The sequence below is a fragment of the Esox lucius genome, chromosome 24 (assembly GCF_011004845.1).
Source record: "Esox lucius isolate fEsoLuc1 chromosome 24, fEsoLuc1.pri, whole genome shotgun sequence".
Lineage (NCBI taxonomy): Eukaryota > Metazoa > Chordata > Actinopteri > Esociformes > Esocidae > Esox > Esox lucius.
The window spans coordinates 7,947,793-7,963,286 of NC_047592.1; the positions used below are offsets into that span (position 1 = coordinate 7,947,793).

Consider the following 15,494-nt stretch of genomic DNA (forward strand, 5'->3'; position numbering starts at 1 on the left):
TTACACAGATATAGTCTGTTCTGCAAAAAACACAGACGATGCATTTTAGCTCAAAATGACAGCACATCCATGTCACTTCTCTTTTGGTTTCTGCATTAGTTTGAAATGGTTTCCGGAGCATTTTAAAATTCAGGTGAAGCATTGTGAACAACCTATCGGTTGAAGAGTTTAAATTGAAAAGTCCCTTTCTTATTTTTCTCTCAACTTTCACACGAATGCAACAAAACACTCGATACAGTGAATATGAGAAGCTTGGATAGATGTTAGTTAATAAACAGAAGTGAGTAGCTTGATTCGGTCTATAGTGCTGAAGTTCTGAGCAACTGAAATGTACAAGCAAGGCAGAGGCTATTCAAAGTGTATCCAGCCCGTCAGTTCATTCATAATGTGAATCGATTTAATTGAGCTCAAAACTGAAAATATCTAAGATGATTACATTTGCAGTGAACTGATCCACCTTTTGATTTCAGTTTAGATTTATACCTCACGAAGGAAAGAACTTTCAGCAGGCAGGAAATGTTAAAGAAAAAGAAAAAACATACCCAGTATTGAAATTATGTATGGCATCCTGTCATTTTTACGACCAGTGCCACCCAGGTTCCAGGCCATCAGCAGGAGTTTGTCTTCTCAATTTCACCTGTCATGAGAAATGTTCCTGCTCGAAATGTCAACAGGAAGTCAATTTGTTCAAATAGGAAGATTCAGAAAACTAAACATGGAGGCCTGAATCAGGGGCCTTGACTGACAGTCTGTGTTAAATGCCCCTCATTCATCCATCCAGCCAATCTCCAATCTCCTGCCTCAACCCCCCCCCCCCTTCGCTCAACCAATAGCATACCTTCCCTCAACAAGTTTGTGTAAGGAAAAGTGAGAACTAATTTCTCTGTAAAAGAGGCTTGTGCTCACTAACAGCATATTTACCTGACCTAGGTCACACAACCGCTGAGACGGAGACAAAGCCAAAGATCTGCAGCGGTGTCGAGGGACAACGGGAAGCGGGGCAGAACTGAAATAATCCCTTATAAAGTCAAGATGATGTGGCCAGTCTTTTTTTTTTTTCTTTTTAAGATCACCGTTTATTGGATACCATTGACAACAGAAGAAAAGCAACAACAGTAAATGGAACGAAACCATGTGGCCCGTCCCTTGAGGCGATCCTCTGTCCAGTCCTCGCATGTACAATCTTAACAGGCTTAATCAAAGCTATAGTAGACAATCATAGAAGTACTGTACCACAGGGGGGGGGGGGGGGGGGGGTGAGATGGACAAGGGCTTGGGGGGGGGGGGGGCCTACGAGGCGGTGTACGCGGGCCTCCTGTTAGGACACGGGTGCGGTAATGGTGGATAAGTGCTCGTACTGTACATTAAAAAAAAATGTGATCGCTACTTTTGCAAACGGCAGGTCGCAATGACGTTGAGGACACACACGTGCACACGCTCACAAAGGTGTCCGGTGCACTGTTTGAGAAGGAAGTGTGAATACACAACACACACACACACAGACAGGTGTGAACAAAAAAAAAAGAATAACTGACAGTTACGGTACATGGAAAGTATGTTCGCCGAGGTCAATTGCTCATCCAGACACACGAAACCTGTTGTAGACCCAACTGTTACCCAGGGATACATGAAGGTGGTTCAGACCACAACACATTTTACGCTTATCTGATTCTTGATACAAGACTATGGCATTCACTCTCTTTTTTTACCGTACCTTTCAAAAGAAACTTGCAACAAGTGACTCATCTAGCTCTTATTTGTTGGACGAATAGGGTCAACTTTGTCTTTGGTATGACCCTTGACCTCAATTGATTTTGATTGGTGACAGTATGTTTACAGCAGGTAGAGTGTGGGGGCAAATGTAATAAATGCTTTTGAACTTCTGTTTGTTTCATTTTTCACCCAGTGCCAGCGCGCTGATTCTCTATTTACAAAAGTTTACAATCTTTCCTTCAGGAAGAGGCCTGTGAATGAGATTAACGTCCGAGGTTCCCATCTTCATTTCCCATTTCTGTTTACCTTTCATAGCATTTTGTGTTTTACCACAGCAGCCAAAAACTTGATTTACCCCTCCCCCTTACCCAAAACAAAAGTATAAAGAAATGTTTTTATCTAAGTCACCTGACAAAAAAAGGGGAGGAGCTATCTTTGGTCACAAAATTAGCAAATAAAACACAAAATCATAAATCATCAAAAGGACAATGACAAAGAAATCGAAAGCACAAAAACAAAAATACGCAATCCAGTGTCTTCAGCAGGCTGGGGGCAAAGGTGAGGGGTTGTTGGGAGTCAATGAGGGGTCAGAGCTGTGGCAGGAGTTCGCTTACAAGACTTCATAGGCTTTTTGTGGATAAGGGTGCAGGACCAGAATGGAACAAATTCTCGGCATATCAAATCGGCCCATCACTTCTTTTTCCTCTGTTCCTCTTTCTCCTCCTCTCCTTCCTCCTCGGAGCAGTAGCGTTGGAGCAGCAGATGCAGGTGTTGCTGAAGGGCGTCTGGTTGCGTTGCCTCTGGGGTGTCGTCCAGCCGCTCCAGGTGCACATGCTTACCCTGGGCGTCCCTCACCACAGTCCTCTTCTGGGTCCGAGACTTACACATCTGGGTCCTGGACACGGAAGAGAGATGGATTGGAGGGAAGAAAGGAGGGCGTGGCAGAGAGTGAGATGGAGGAGACAGATATTAAAGTGCAAAACAATCGGACAGTCTTGTCAACTCCACTGACAGGTCTTCAAACAAAACTAACTCCGAACTACCATTGGTTAGTGATCTACTGAGTGAAACTTTTCTAGCTAATCAACTTTTAAAAAACAGTGAGAAGGCTAGCTCTCAGTATCACGAAGCGTTAGAGTCCTCCTAAATGCTGCCATCTTGTCGTGTGCCAGTTTAGTATTCTAAAGGGTTAAGTGGTCTTCACATCATGCTAATTCAGTCAGGTATCAAACATTAGTGTTCAAACCGTCGCCAACACCTTGGGTTTATCAACACACATGCCATTCAGACCTGTTGACCACAGAACCATCGTCTTTCACAACCTCTTTCTCTACTAAATGAGGAAGTTGGATTGTCCCAAAACCTCCAGCGTAACTCAATGCCTAGATGTGACAGAAAAAGGGAAAGTAATATCAAACCGAGGCTTGGCTTCTCATGGCTTCAACCGGGCAGCTACTATTGTGATAATAAACCTTGCTGAACCATTTCAATAGCATAATAAGGTATTCAGCTTTTAAAAACAGGGGGTTATTGAGCCCCATATGTAGACACTCGGGATGACAGACCTTCTCAAAGTCGTCTTTGGCTGATGGGACGTCTGCAGCCAGCGAGGGGTCACCCGTCCGCTTCTCCATCCTCTCGCCTTTCACCACCATTGTCTTGACAACCTTGCTGACCTTTCGGCCCTGCACTTGCTCCGACTCGAAGTCAGAGGCTGTGGTGGCCCCCAGGGCCAGGGGCTCAGAGAAGGTCAACTGAAGGGGTGAAGCGCAGGGTTCCCCGATAAGGTATGTTAGAGAGGATGATTAAACATACAGTAAAATTATGGATTCAATCAACCGTTCATTTAGGTTTGGCTATAGGTTTACCAAACAAGGACTATGCAAATGCAAAGGTTCTCAGTACAAAAGGCTCAGGAGACAGATCGAAGGTGAAATGAGCACGCAGCTCGAAGCTACCACGTTAGCACAGGTTCAGCACATTTGATTACATCACTGAAACAATGTTTGTGAGCTCTGAATGGTTCCCCAAAGCAGGTACAGAGGAATGTGTTTTAATACTGCATGGACCGCTAAGTAAACGTTTTCAGAAGTGCTGAATTATCCACACAGAATGGAGGTCTTGAGGCACCAGGACAACAAACAGACCAAATGACTGACCTCAGTACGATCTCCCTCGCACCGGACCACTGTCCTCTTCACCACCTTGGAGAAGCCGTCTCCCTCCTCCACGCTGACCATCTTCTGGTGAGATCCTTCCAACGTCGCCTCCTCCCTCTCCACACCATCTGGTGAGAAGTACTTCCGGATCACTTTCCGCGTGATCTGGGGAAAAGAGACCAAAGGGCACTTGAAACAGCTCTGATAAATGAATACCTTCAAGACCCGAAAAAGCCATAGATCAGTTTCTAACTCAATTTTCTTGCCACAATAATTTTGTTTTCAAACAGTTTATGGCACAAAATATGCATTATACTTTTGAAAAGATAGTTTACGTGCCCAGCCCAGCCCAAGGTAAAGCCCGGAATGCCTTTAACATGATTTCCAATTGAATCCAGGCATTTGTCATGTAGGCTTAAGAGCAGACACAGACTGTATGCTCTTAAGCCTACATGGGTAGACTGTAGGCTCTTAAGCCTACATGGGTAGACTGTATGCTCTTAAGCCTACATGGGTAGACTGTATGCTCTTAAGCCTACATGGGTAGACTGTATGCTCTTAAGCCTACATGGGTAGACTGTATGCTCTTAAGCCTACATGGGTAGACTGTATGCTCTTAAGCCTACATGGGTAGACTGTATGCTCTTAAGCCTACATGGGTAGACTGTATGCTCTTAAGCCTACATGGGTAGACTGTATGCTCTTAAGCCTACATGGGTAGACTGTATGCTCTTAAGCCTACATGGGTAGACTGTATGCTCTTAAGCCTACATGGGTAGACTGTATGCTCTTAAGCCTACATGGGTAGACTGTATGCTCTTAAGCCTACATGGGTAGACTGTATGCTCATAAGCCTACATGGGTAGACTGTATGCTCTTAAGCCTACATGGGTAGACTGTATGCTCTTAAGCCTACATGGGTAGACTGTATGCTCTTAAGCCTACATGGGTAGACTGTATGCTCTTAAGCCTACATGGGTAGACTGTATGCTCTTAAGCCTACATGGGTAGACTGTATGCTCTTAAGCCTACATGGGTAGACTGTATGCTCTTAAGCCTACATGGGTAGACTGTATGCTCTTAAGCCTACATGGGTAGACTGTATGCTCTTAAGCCTACATGGGTAGACTGTATGCTCTTAAGCCTACATGGGTAGACTGTATGCTCTTAAGCCTACATGGGTAGACTGTATGCTCTTAAGCCTACATGGGTAGACTGTATGCTCTTAAGCCTACATGGGTAGACTGTATGCTCTTAAGCCTACATGGGTAGACTGTATGCTCATAAGCCTACATGGGTAGACTGTATGCTCTTAAGCCTACATGGGTAGACTGTATGCTCTTTCCCTGAGTGGACTTGGCCACTTAACAATGGAAATACATAGAGGAATATTATTTCCGTTATCGAGCTCCACTCCACTAAGATGAACATCTGTTAACTCCCGAATGTATGTATGCGTTCCTTTACCTTCTTGACTACCATGTTGCCGTGCTCATCCGTGTACTGTTCTTCTGTAACCGTCTGTGGAGGGATGTCTGGCAGGTCGTCCGCCTGGTGACGGAGCAGAAAACAGAACCAGTCAGTTCGCTGATACAGTCGAGGCAAGTACACAAGCCAGAATACAGGGTTATAACCATTATCTAAGATCACAGATTCAATCAGTCTGCCAGGGAACAAAATTATATGAAATGTGGCGGTGTGGTTTGAAACACATCAGAAACAAAAGGAAACAGGAATTGTATAAAAATCCCAAGTGAAGTGTAGGACAGCAACACCACTAACGAATAAGCCAAAACTCAACTCCCATGTTAAACCCCCTCAGACCCCCCCCACAGGGACCACCTGGCAGGGCCCCCCTGACTGGGCCCACCCCACCACATGCTGTCCATCGCTGGATACCTGGATGACAACTCTGCGACGGACCACTCTGGTGGTCACCACCTCCTCCTCTGAGCTGTCGGACGACATGGACCCTAGCTCCTCATTTATCTCCTAAGAGACAGCACACAGCCACCGAGGACACGGCAGATTGTTATAACACATTGGACATTTTGTATAGTTACTGTACGGGGGGAAGTTGCTGCAGGCAAAACAACAACAAGCAACAGTGTTCCTTCTGTTCTCTTTCCTGTTTTTTTTTTTCCTTGTCTCTCGATGGAATGCCATCAAAGCATTCAGGAATAGTTTGAAACGTAAAGAATAAGATGGGAGCGGTTCTATGAAATGGTGTTGGAAGTGAAAGATGAAGAGAAGGCACAGACTTAAAATAAATAGTGAAACCAGCCATGCATGATGTGAAAATTTAATTCCAAAGCTATTGAGATCAAAGCTTAAAAAAGTACTTTTCTCTATTTGGAATGTTGATGTAAAATATGAATTGATGTAAAAAAAGTGAAATAATTGTGATTATTTGACAAAGATGTTATGGAATTAATATGTATTATTCATGTATCAGATCCCCTATCAGAAAATAATTTGAAAGCAAGCATTCTTTTCAATCAGTGTTTTTTTACCTTGATTACTTCATTGTGTTGATCAATGACCACATTTTGAGAACGTTCGACTTGCATTGTGTTGTTTGTTATATACACACACATGCAACTTCACCACCACTCTTCTTGTATTAGTCTGTGTCTGGGTAAGCTGGTCTTCTTTGTAGTAGCTAACACTGCAATCAGAAGCCGGGGCACAAGCCAGAGCAGGATGCAGTGGTCATGCTCGACCTCTTACCCGAACCAGAGAATCGTCATCGTACCCTGCCCGTGACCTGGCGGGAAGCTCTTCGCACGTGGGGAAAGTTTCACTTTCTGGCCTGTCGTCAATGCCATACTCCCATAGACTTTCGCTGCCTGAGGAGAAACGCTTCTGGTCGTCCACCGCCAGGAACTGTGCGCCGTACAAGCGGTTCCTGTCAAGAAATCCTGTTTCCGGAGTGCTGCCAATGGGTGTCGGTGACGGAGGCTCCTCGATGCGGTAGAGATCCTCGGGTTCCGCTGGCTCAGACTCGGACATGTCTGAGAAGTCATTCCTGCAGTCAAAGAACTCCAGGTCTGAGTCCTCTTGGGCGGAACCCGAACGGCCATCTGGTCCAAATGCCGAGAGTGACTTCTCAAATTCAGAAAGCACTCGTTTGAAGTCTGGTGAGAATTCAAAGGACTCGGTGGATACAGGTGCAGCGGACTCTGGAACTGATTCAGCATTTGCCACTGGGCTCTTTGTGACCTGACCCTTATCTGACAGAGAGTCGCTGAAGACTGGAGAAACAGGACTCATATCTGTGGGCGAAACCTGGCTACACTCTGAGACTTCTAGAGACGGCCGTTCGGGAAAAAACTCATAATTGGGTGGCGCCAGAAACTGGCTTGAGAACGGTGTAAATAACTCATCCGATAGATTCTCCTCAAATTCCTCTTGAGTTACTGTACTCCAGTCAGAGAGCTTGTGATTGGCAGTGTCAAATTCCTTCAGTTTAGGTGTCACTGCTCTATGGGTAGTAAAATGCCCTTGTCCACTGATCTGCAGTGGAGTATCTATCAGAGGTTTATAGTCTGTGGCAGACTTGAGCTTAGCAGATGCCACACCTGAAACGCTGGTTTCTTGACTCAAGGGTTGAGCTGTCTTTTGCTCATGTAAATGACTTTCTGTTGTCATCTTAGGATCTGCATAACTGGTCATCAATTGTATTTCCTTGGCTTTTTGAGGATTCTGGAAGCAAATTTTGACATTACTGGAACACGGGTACTTCAAATGTGGTATTACAGCAGTAGGTTGTCCTGCATCGGTGATACTCATCAACAAACTGCATCACACTAAATCAGCAACATCATGTCAAATTAAAATCACTGCAAGAATATTCCAAAAGAAACTAAACAGGTCAACGCCACAATGCCTAACAAAGTTACAATTATAGCAAATTGCTTGCACACAAACTGTTACTACTTCTAAAGTTAATTAAAATTGATTAATTACATCACACGCCATACAAGTGCTTTGTGATTGCATGAACATTCCATAATACACTCCATTTAGCCAACACACACTTATGAACCCGGGCATTCATTTGGACCACACAGTGTTATAGTCACCATCCATTAGAACGGGGAGTCTTTGTTTCACAGCACGTGCAAGTCAGTTTTTATGCTCTTTCTCTTACCCGCAGTGGGGCTTCCTGGACCTTTATTGTATTGGCATAGGGGGTCAGGAACTCAACTTTCTGTCTTCTGTCCTGGTCCTGAACTGGGGGTTGCTTTACTGGGATGTCTTGCTGGAACATTTTGAAGCCTTCCAAACCAACAACGTCTTGGGGCGTTGGGATGGTCTCAGCATCCTCTGAACCATGAACAGCCTGTGTCTGTCCCACATCTGTGGTAACCAGGTCTGCTACCAGGTCATTCACCCCTGGAAAGCCTTGATCTGCTGTGGAAATTTGTCTCTGCTCTGTTTTAAAGTCACTGTCCGGCACTGACATAGTGACACCCAAGGTATGTTCTTTAGGCGACAATGGGACAAGCTCAGCCGTTAAAACCGATGTCACATGACCCAAGATACCAGCTTTAAATGTCATTGATTCTGTACCTGTACTAGCTAAACCTAACTCTTCATCTGACATACATGATTCAGGAGACGACTCCCTTCGACCAACATCAGCCCAGGAATCCAAAGGTAATGGTAGATACACAGTGTCTGAAGACTCAGATTCAGGCGAAGACGTTCTATCACTTAGGGGTTCCATGAAGTACTGAGATAAAAGTCTCATGAACTGTGGCACTGGTGAGTCAGGCGATAGCCGCCTATACCTGCTGACTGGTTCTGGGGAATCAGGTGATAATGGCCTGCTCTCCAAACCTGACAGGACCATAAGCTCATACTCAGACCCTGAAGTCATTGATTCAGGGGATGATGACCTCTGTTCATTTGTGGCATACTCCATATTACATGAATCCATATACGACAAGCCAAATGTTGTATATTGAGGGATGGGTGAGTCTGGAGAAAGCGACCTATTGTCACTTATCTCATGCATTGACTCAGGCGAAGATGTTCTAAAGTCAACCATTGACATTGTGGCTTCTGCAGACATGGGTCTGTGTTCGGCTGACTCGCATTCCCTTTCAGTATCGAGCAGTGAATCAGGGGAGGAGGACCTGTACACATTCGAAGTGATGGACTGTAAAGCGGGACTAAACTCTGGAATGGGCGAATCAGGTGACAGCACCCTGTACATATCTACAGATATATATGATTCGGGTGATGAGGGTCTATCATCGTATTCGAAAAAAGGCACAAATATATCAGCATCCAGGTCTAAATCCAGGTCGGACAACAGTGACTCAGTTGATGACGACCTATATCCCATGTTTGAAACAATATATTCTTTTGATGCCTGTCTAAACTGAGGTATGGGGGAATCTGGAGACAGACATCTGTACTCATCCACTGATGTTGTAGAGTCAGGGGATGACGCTCTAATATCCTCCAGTAACATTAGTGATTCAGGTGACATGGTCCTGTACTCTGATAATAACTCAGGTGATTGTGGACGGTCTTCTGTATCTGATTCTATAGACTCGGGTGACTCTGGTCTGGATTCGATAGACATTAAAACTGGATTTTCAATATCAGACTTCATTGATTCAGGTGATGTGGATCTATACCCAACAGAATATGTAACAGAGTGATATAATTCCTGTCTAAACTGAGGAATGGGTGAGTCTGGGGACAGTGCCCTGTGTTCATCTACAGATACTATTGAATCAGGGGATGATGGTCTGTCCTCACAAAGCATTGAAGTTAATATTGATAACTCAGTGTCATATTCCAAATCTGACAGTACTGAGACAGGGGTTGATGATCTGCTTCCTGCCATACATATGATCGGTTCTGGGTAAGACTGTAAATATTGTGGTACAGGAGAGTCTGGAGACAGACATCTGTACTCATCCACTGATGTTGTAGAATCAGGTGATGATGCTCTAATATCCTCCAGTATTATTAGTGATTCAGGTGACATGGTCCTGTATTCTGATAATAACTCAGGTGATTGTGGGCGGTTTTCTGTATCTGATACTACAGATTCAGGTGATTCTGGTCTTTGACAAAACCAAAAAGCATCAGATTTGACATTTTCAATATCTGATGTTCCTGAAGTCAATGATTCAGTTGATGATGATCTATATACAGCAACAGACTCAGGTAATGACCGTGTGAACTCGGGTATGGGAGAATCTGGTGAAAGAGCCTGGTTTTCATCTACTGATGCAATTGAGTAAGGTGAGCAAGGTCTATCTTTTTCTGAAAACAGTGTCAAAAAGATTTCTGAAAGCTCACATTCCTTGTCTGACCATTGCAGTGAAAGTGATCGTGGACTACCTTCATAAGATAACGACTTCACAAATCCATCATCAGAGCAGCACACGGAGCAAGGTGAATTTGACCGGTCTCCCCAAAGAAATGGTACAGGTTCAGGTAATGACTGTCTGAACTCAGGTATGGGAGAGTCTGGTGAAAGTGCCCTGTATTCATTTACTGATGCTATTGAATCAGGTGACGCAGGTCGACCTTTCTCTGAAAAGAGTGTCAATAAGATATCAGAAAGCTGAAATTCATTATCTGACATTACTGAAGCAGGTGATGATGATCTGCTTCCTGCCATGAAAATACATGGTTCTGGGAAGTACTGTAAATATTGTGGAAGAGGAGAGTCTGGAGACAAACATCTGTACTCATCCACTGATGCTGATGATTCTGGTGAGTCAGGTCTATTGCAAAAAGCAGAATCTTTTTTTAACACATATTTAAATTCTGAAATCACTGATTCAGGTGAAACTGACCTGTAACTACCAGCAGTTGTAACAGGTTCAGGTAATGACTCTCTAAACTGAGGTATGGGTGAGTCTGGGGACAGTGCCCTGTATTCATCTACAGACACCATTGAATCAGGGGATGATGGTCTGTTCTCACAAAACATTGAATTTAATATTGACAACTCAGTGTCATATTCCAAATCTGACAGTACTGAGACAGGTGATGATGATCTGCTTCCTGCCATATATATGATTGGTTCTGGGTAAGACTGTAAATATTGTGGTACAGGAGAGTCTGGAGACAGACATCTGTACTCATCCACTGATGTTGCAGAGTCAGGGGATGATGTTCTAATATCCTCCAGTAACATTAGTGATTCAGGTGACATGGTCCTGTACTCTGATAATAACTCAGGTGATTGTGGGCGGTCTTCTGTATCTGATACTACAGACTCAGGTGATTCTGGTCTGGATTCGATAAAGACTGCCTCAGAAATTAAAGGTGCATTTTCAATATCGGACTTGACTGATTCAGGTGATGTGGATCTATACCCAACAGAATATGTAAGAGAGTCATATAATTCTTGTCTGAACTGAGGTATGGGTGAGTCTGGGGACAGTGCCCTGTATTCATCTACAGATACTATTGAATCAGGTGACTCTGGTCTCTGATTGAAGGCAAAAGCTTCAGATAGCAAATATTCAATTTCATCTGAAATCATTGATTGGGGTGATGATGGTCTGCTTCCAGCCATAAATGTTGGTTCTGGGAAATATTGTAAATATTGTGGAATAGGTGAGTCTGGTGATAAAGATCTGTGCTCGTCCACTGACTTCACTGATAATGGAGAATCTGATCTTAAAAAGCTCTCAGTTGATAACATTTGACTTAAAAGTTCTGATGGATGGACATACTCAGTTTTACTTCCACAAACCTGAAACATACCAGTTTTACTAGTAAACGTTTCTCCTACATATTGTGGATCAAGTATTGGTGAGATCAGCTTCCAACAGTCTACATCGTAGACAAGCTTATAAATTGGCACTCGTATGACTGATTCTGATGTTGAAAGTTCATTTTCAGTATCTGAAGTCACAGAATCAGGAGATGATGATCTACCATATACAACATGTTTAGGTAAATTCTGACAAAACTGAGGTATGGGTGAGTCTGGGGACAGTGCCCTGTATTCATCTACAGATACTACTGAATCAGGGGATGATGGTCTGTTCTCACAAAACATTGAATTTAATATTGACAACTCAGTGTCATATTCCAAATCTGACAGTACTGAGTAAGGTGATGTTGATCTGCTTCCTGCCATGAAAAAACATGGTTCTGGGAAATATTGTAAATACTGTGGAAAAGGAGAGTCTGGAGACAAACATCTGTACTCATCCACTGATGCTGATGATTCTGGTGAGTCAGGTCTATTGCAGAAAGCAGAATCTTCAAATAGCATATTTAGAATTTCTGAAGACACTGATTCAGGTGAAACTGACCTGTATCCACCAGCAGTTATAACAGGTTCAGGTAATGACTCTCTAAACTGAGGTATGGGTGAGTCTGGGGACAGTGCCCTGTATTCATCTACAGATACTATTGAATCAGGGGATGATGGTCTGTTCTCACAAAACATTGAAGTTAATATTGATAACTCAGTGTCATATTCCAAATCTGACAGTACTGAGACAGGTGATGATGATCTGCTTCCTGTCATACATATGATTGGTTCTGGGTAAGACTGTAAATATTGTGGTACAGGAGAGTCTGGAGACAGACATCTGTACTCATCCACTGATGTTTTAGAGTCAGGGGATGATGCTCTAATATCCTCCAGTAACATTAGTGATTCAGGTGACATGGTCCTGTACTCTGATAATAACTCAGGTGATTGTGGACAGTCTTCTGTATCTAATACTACAGATTCAGGTGATTCTGGTCTTTGACAAAACCAAAAAGCATCAGATTTGACATTTTCAATATCTGATGTTCCTGAAGTCAATGATTCAGTTGATGATGATCTATATACAGCAACAGCCTCAGGTAATGACCGTGTGAACTCTGGTATGGGAGAATCTGGTGAAAGAGCCTGGTTTTCATCTATTGATGCAATTGAGTAAGGTGAGCAAGGTCTATCTTTTTCTGAAAACAGTGTCAAAAAGATTTCTGAAAGCTCACATTCCTTGTCTGACCATTGCAGTGAAAGTGATCGTGGACTACCTTCATAATATAACGACTTCACAAATCCATCATCAGAGCAGCACATGGAGCAAGGTGAATTTGACCGGTCTCCCCAAAGAAATGGTACAGGTTCAGGTAATGACTGTCTGAACTCAGGTATGGGAGAGTCTGGTGAAAGTGCCCTGTATTCATTTACTGATGCTATTGAATCAGGTGACGCAGGTCGACCTTTCTCTGAAAAGAGTGTCAATAAGATATCAGAAAGCTGAAATTCATTATCTGACATTACTGAAGCAGGTGATGATGATCTGCTTCCTGCCATGAAAATACATGGTTCTGGGAAGTACTGTAAATATTGTGGAAGAGGAGAGTCTGGAGACAAACATCTGTACTCATCCACTGATGCTGATGATTCTGGTGACTCAGGTCTATTGCAGAAAGCAGAATCTTTATATAACACATATTTAAATTCTGAAATCACTGATTCAGGTGAAACTGACCTGTATCCACCAGCAGTTATAACAGGTTCAGGTAATGACTCTCTAAACTGAGGTATGGGTGAGTCTGGGGACAGTGCCCTGTATTCATCTACAGATACTATTGAATCAGGGGATGATGGTCTGTTCTCACAAAACATTGAAGTTAATATTGATAACTCAGTGTCATATTCCAAATCTGACAGTACTGAGACAGGTGATGATGATCTGCTTCCTGTCATACATATGATTGGTTCTGGGTAAGACTGTAAATATTGTGGTACATGAGAGTCTGGAGACAGACATCTGTACTCATCCACTGATGTTGCAGAGTCAGGGGATGATGTTCTAATATCCTCCAGTAACATTAGTGATTCAGGTGACATGGTCCTGTACTCTGATAATAACTCAGGTGATTGTGGGCGGTCTTCTGTATCTGATACTACAGACTCAGGTGATTCTGGTCTGGATTCGATAAAGACTGCCTCAGAAATTAAAGGTGCATTTTCAATATCGGACTTGACTGATTCAGGTGATGTGGATCTATACCCAACAGAATATGTAAGAGAGTCATATAATTCTTGTCTGAACTGAGGTATGGGTGAGTCTGGGGACAGTGCCCTGTATTCATCTACAGATACTATTGAATCAGGTGACTCTGGTCTCTGATTGAAGGCAAAAGCTTCAGATAGCAAATATTCAATTTCGTCTGAAATCATTGATTGGGGTGATGATGGTCTGCTTCCAGCCATAAATGTTGGTTCTGGGAAATATTGTAAATATTGTGGAATAGGTGAGTCTGGAGATAAAGATCTGTGCTCGTCCACTGACTTCACTGATAATGGAGAATCTGATCTTAAAAAGCTCTCAGTTGATAACATTTGACTTAAAAGTTCTGATGGATGGACATACTCAGTTTTACTTCCACAAACCTGAAACATACCAGTTTTACTAGTAAACGTTTCTCCTACATATTGTGGATCAAGTATTGGTGAGATCAGCTTCCAACAGTCTACATCGTAGACAAGCTTATAAATTGGCACTCGTATGACTGATTCTGATGTTGAAAGTTCATTTTCAGTATCTGAAGTCACAGAATCAGGAGATGATGATCTACCATAAACAACATGTTTAGGTAAATTCTGACAAAACTGAGGTATGGGTGAGTCTGGGGACAGCGCCCTGTATTCATCTACAGATACTACTGAATCAAGGGATGATGGTCTGTCCTTACAAAGCACTGAAGTTAATATTGTCAACTCAGTGACATAGTCCAAATCTGACAGTACTGAGACAGGTGATGATGATCTGCTTCCTGTCATACATATGATTGGTTCTGGGTAAGACTGTAAATATTGTGGTACAGGAGAGTCTGGAGACAGACATCTGTACTCATCCACTGATGTTGCAGAGTCAGGGGATGATGTTCTAATATCCTCCAGTAACATTAGTGATTCAGGTGACATGGTCCTGTACTCTGATAATAACTCATGTGATTGTGGACAGTCCTGTGTATCTGATACTACAGACTCAGGTGATTCTGGTCTTTGACAAAACTCAAAAGCGTCTACACTGACACAATCCATTTCGGAAGTCACTGAAGTCTCTGATTCAAGTGACAATGGCCTACAGCCTGTACTGGAAATAAGTGGTTCATGTATTACCTGACTAAAGTCAGGTACAGGGGAGTCAGGGGAGAGTGATCTATGTTTATTGACTGATCCTATAGATTCAGGTGAAGAAGTTCTTGAGTCCATACCAAGAACTACTGAATATTTGGATTCAAAACTTTCACTGTCACCTAATGATTCAGGAGACAATGACCTATGACAATATTGAGTGTTTTCTATGAAAAACAGTGAGGATTGGCCTGTGTTTGGATCTGGGGATACAGACTGACATGCTTCCACTGATGTCATTGTCTCTGCTGAATGAGATCTCAAAGCAGTCACCGTCTTAACGGACTCTGGTGACAAAGGCCCACATTTCAACTCAGAGTCAGAAGAAAGTGCTCTCTCCTCTGTAACGTTTGATGAGGTGTGAACGATACTCCCAGTAGACTCAAACATAGCAGTTTCAGGGGTCTTCCCTACATATTGGGGGTCATGTACAGGAGAAATTAGCTTCCAAAGCTCTGCATCATACTTAAGTTTGTAAA

General features: G+C 43.1%; 1 protein-coding gene across 13 annotated transcripts in view; it reads right to left on the reverse strand.

Annotated features, from left to right (window-relative positions):
- Nucleotides 1–1,514: 1,514 nt before the first annotated feature.
- Nucleotides 1,515–15,494, reverse strand: part of ank2b (ankyrin 2b, neuronal) — an 85,908-nt gene continuing 71,928 nt past the window's right edge. For all 13 annotated transcript variants that reach the window (XM_034290863.1, XM_029117373.2, XM_029117369.2 and 10 more), the window contains 7 exons: nt 6,603–7,577; nt 5,772–5,864; nt 5,340–5,423; nt 3,873–4,037; nt 3,279–3,467; nt 3,004–3,095; nt 1,515–2,608 (listed from right to left, as the gene is read on the reverse strand). In XM_034290863.1, the coding sequence (XP_034146754.1) occupies nt 2,404–2,608; nt 3,004–3,095; nt 3,279–3,467; nt 3,873–4,037; nt 5,340–5,423; nt 5,772–5,864; nt 6,603–7,577 (1,803 nt within the window). In that variant the 3' untranslated portion in view covers nt 1,515–2,403. The remainder of the gene's footprint in view (nt 2,609–3,003; nt 3,096–3,278; nt 3,468–3,872; nt 4,038–5,339; nt 5,424–5,771; nt 5,865–6,602; nt 7,578–15,494) is intronic.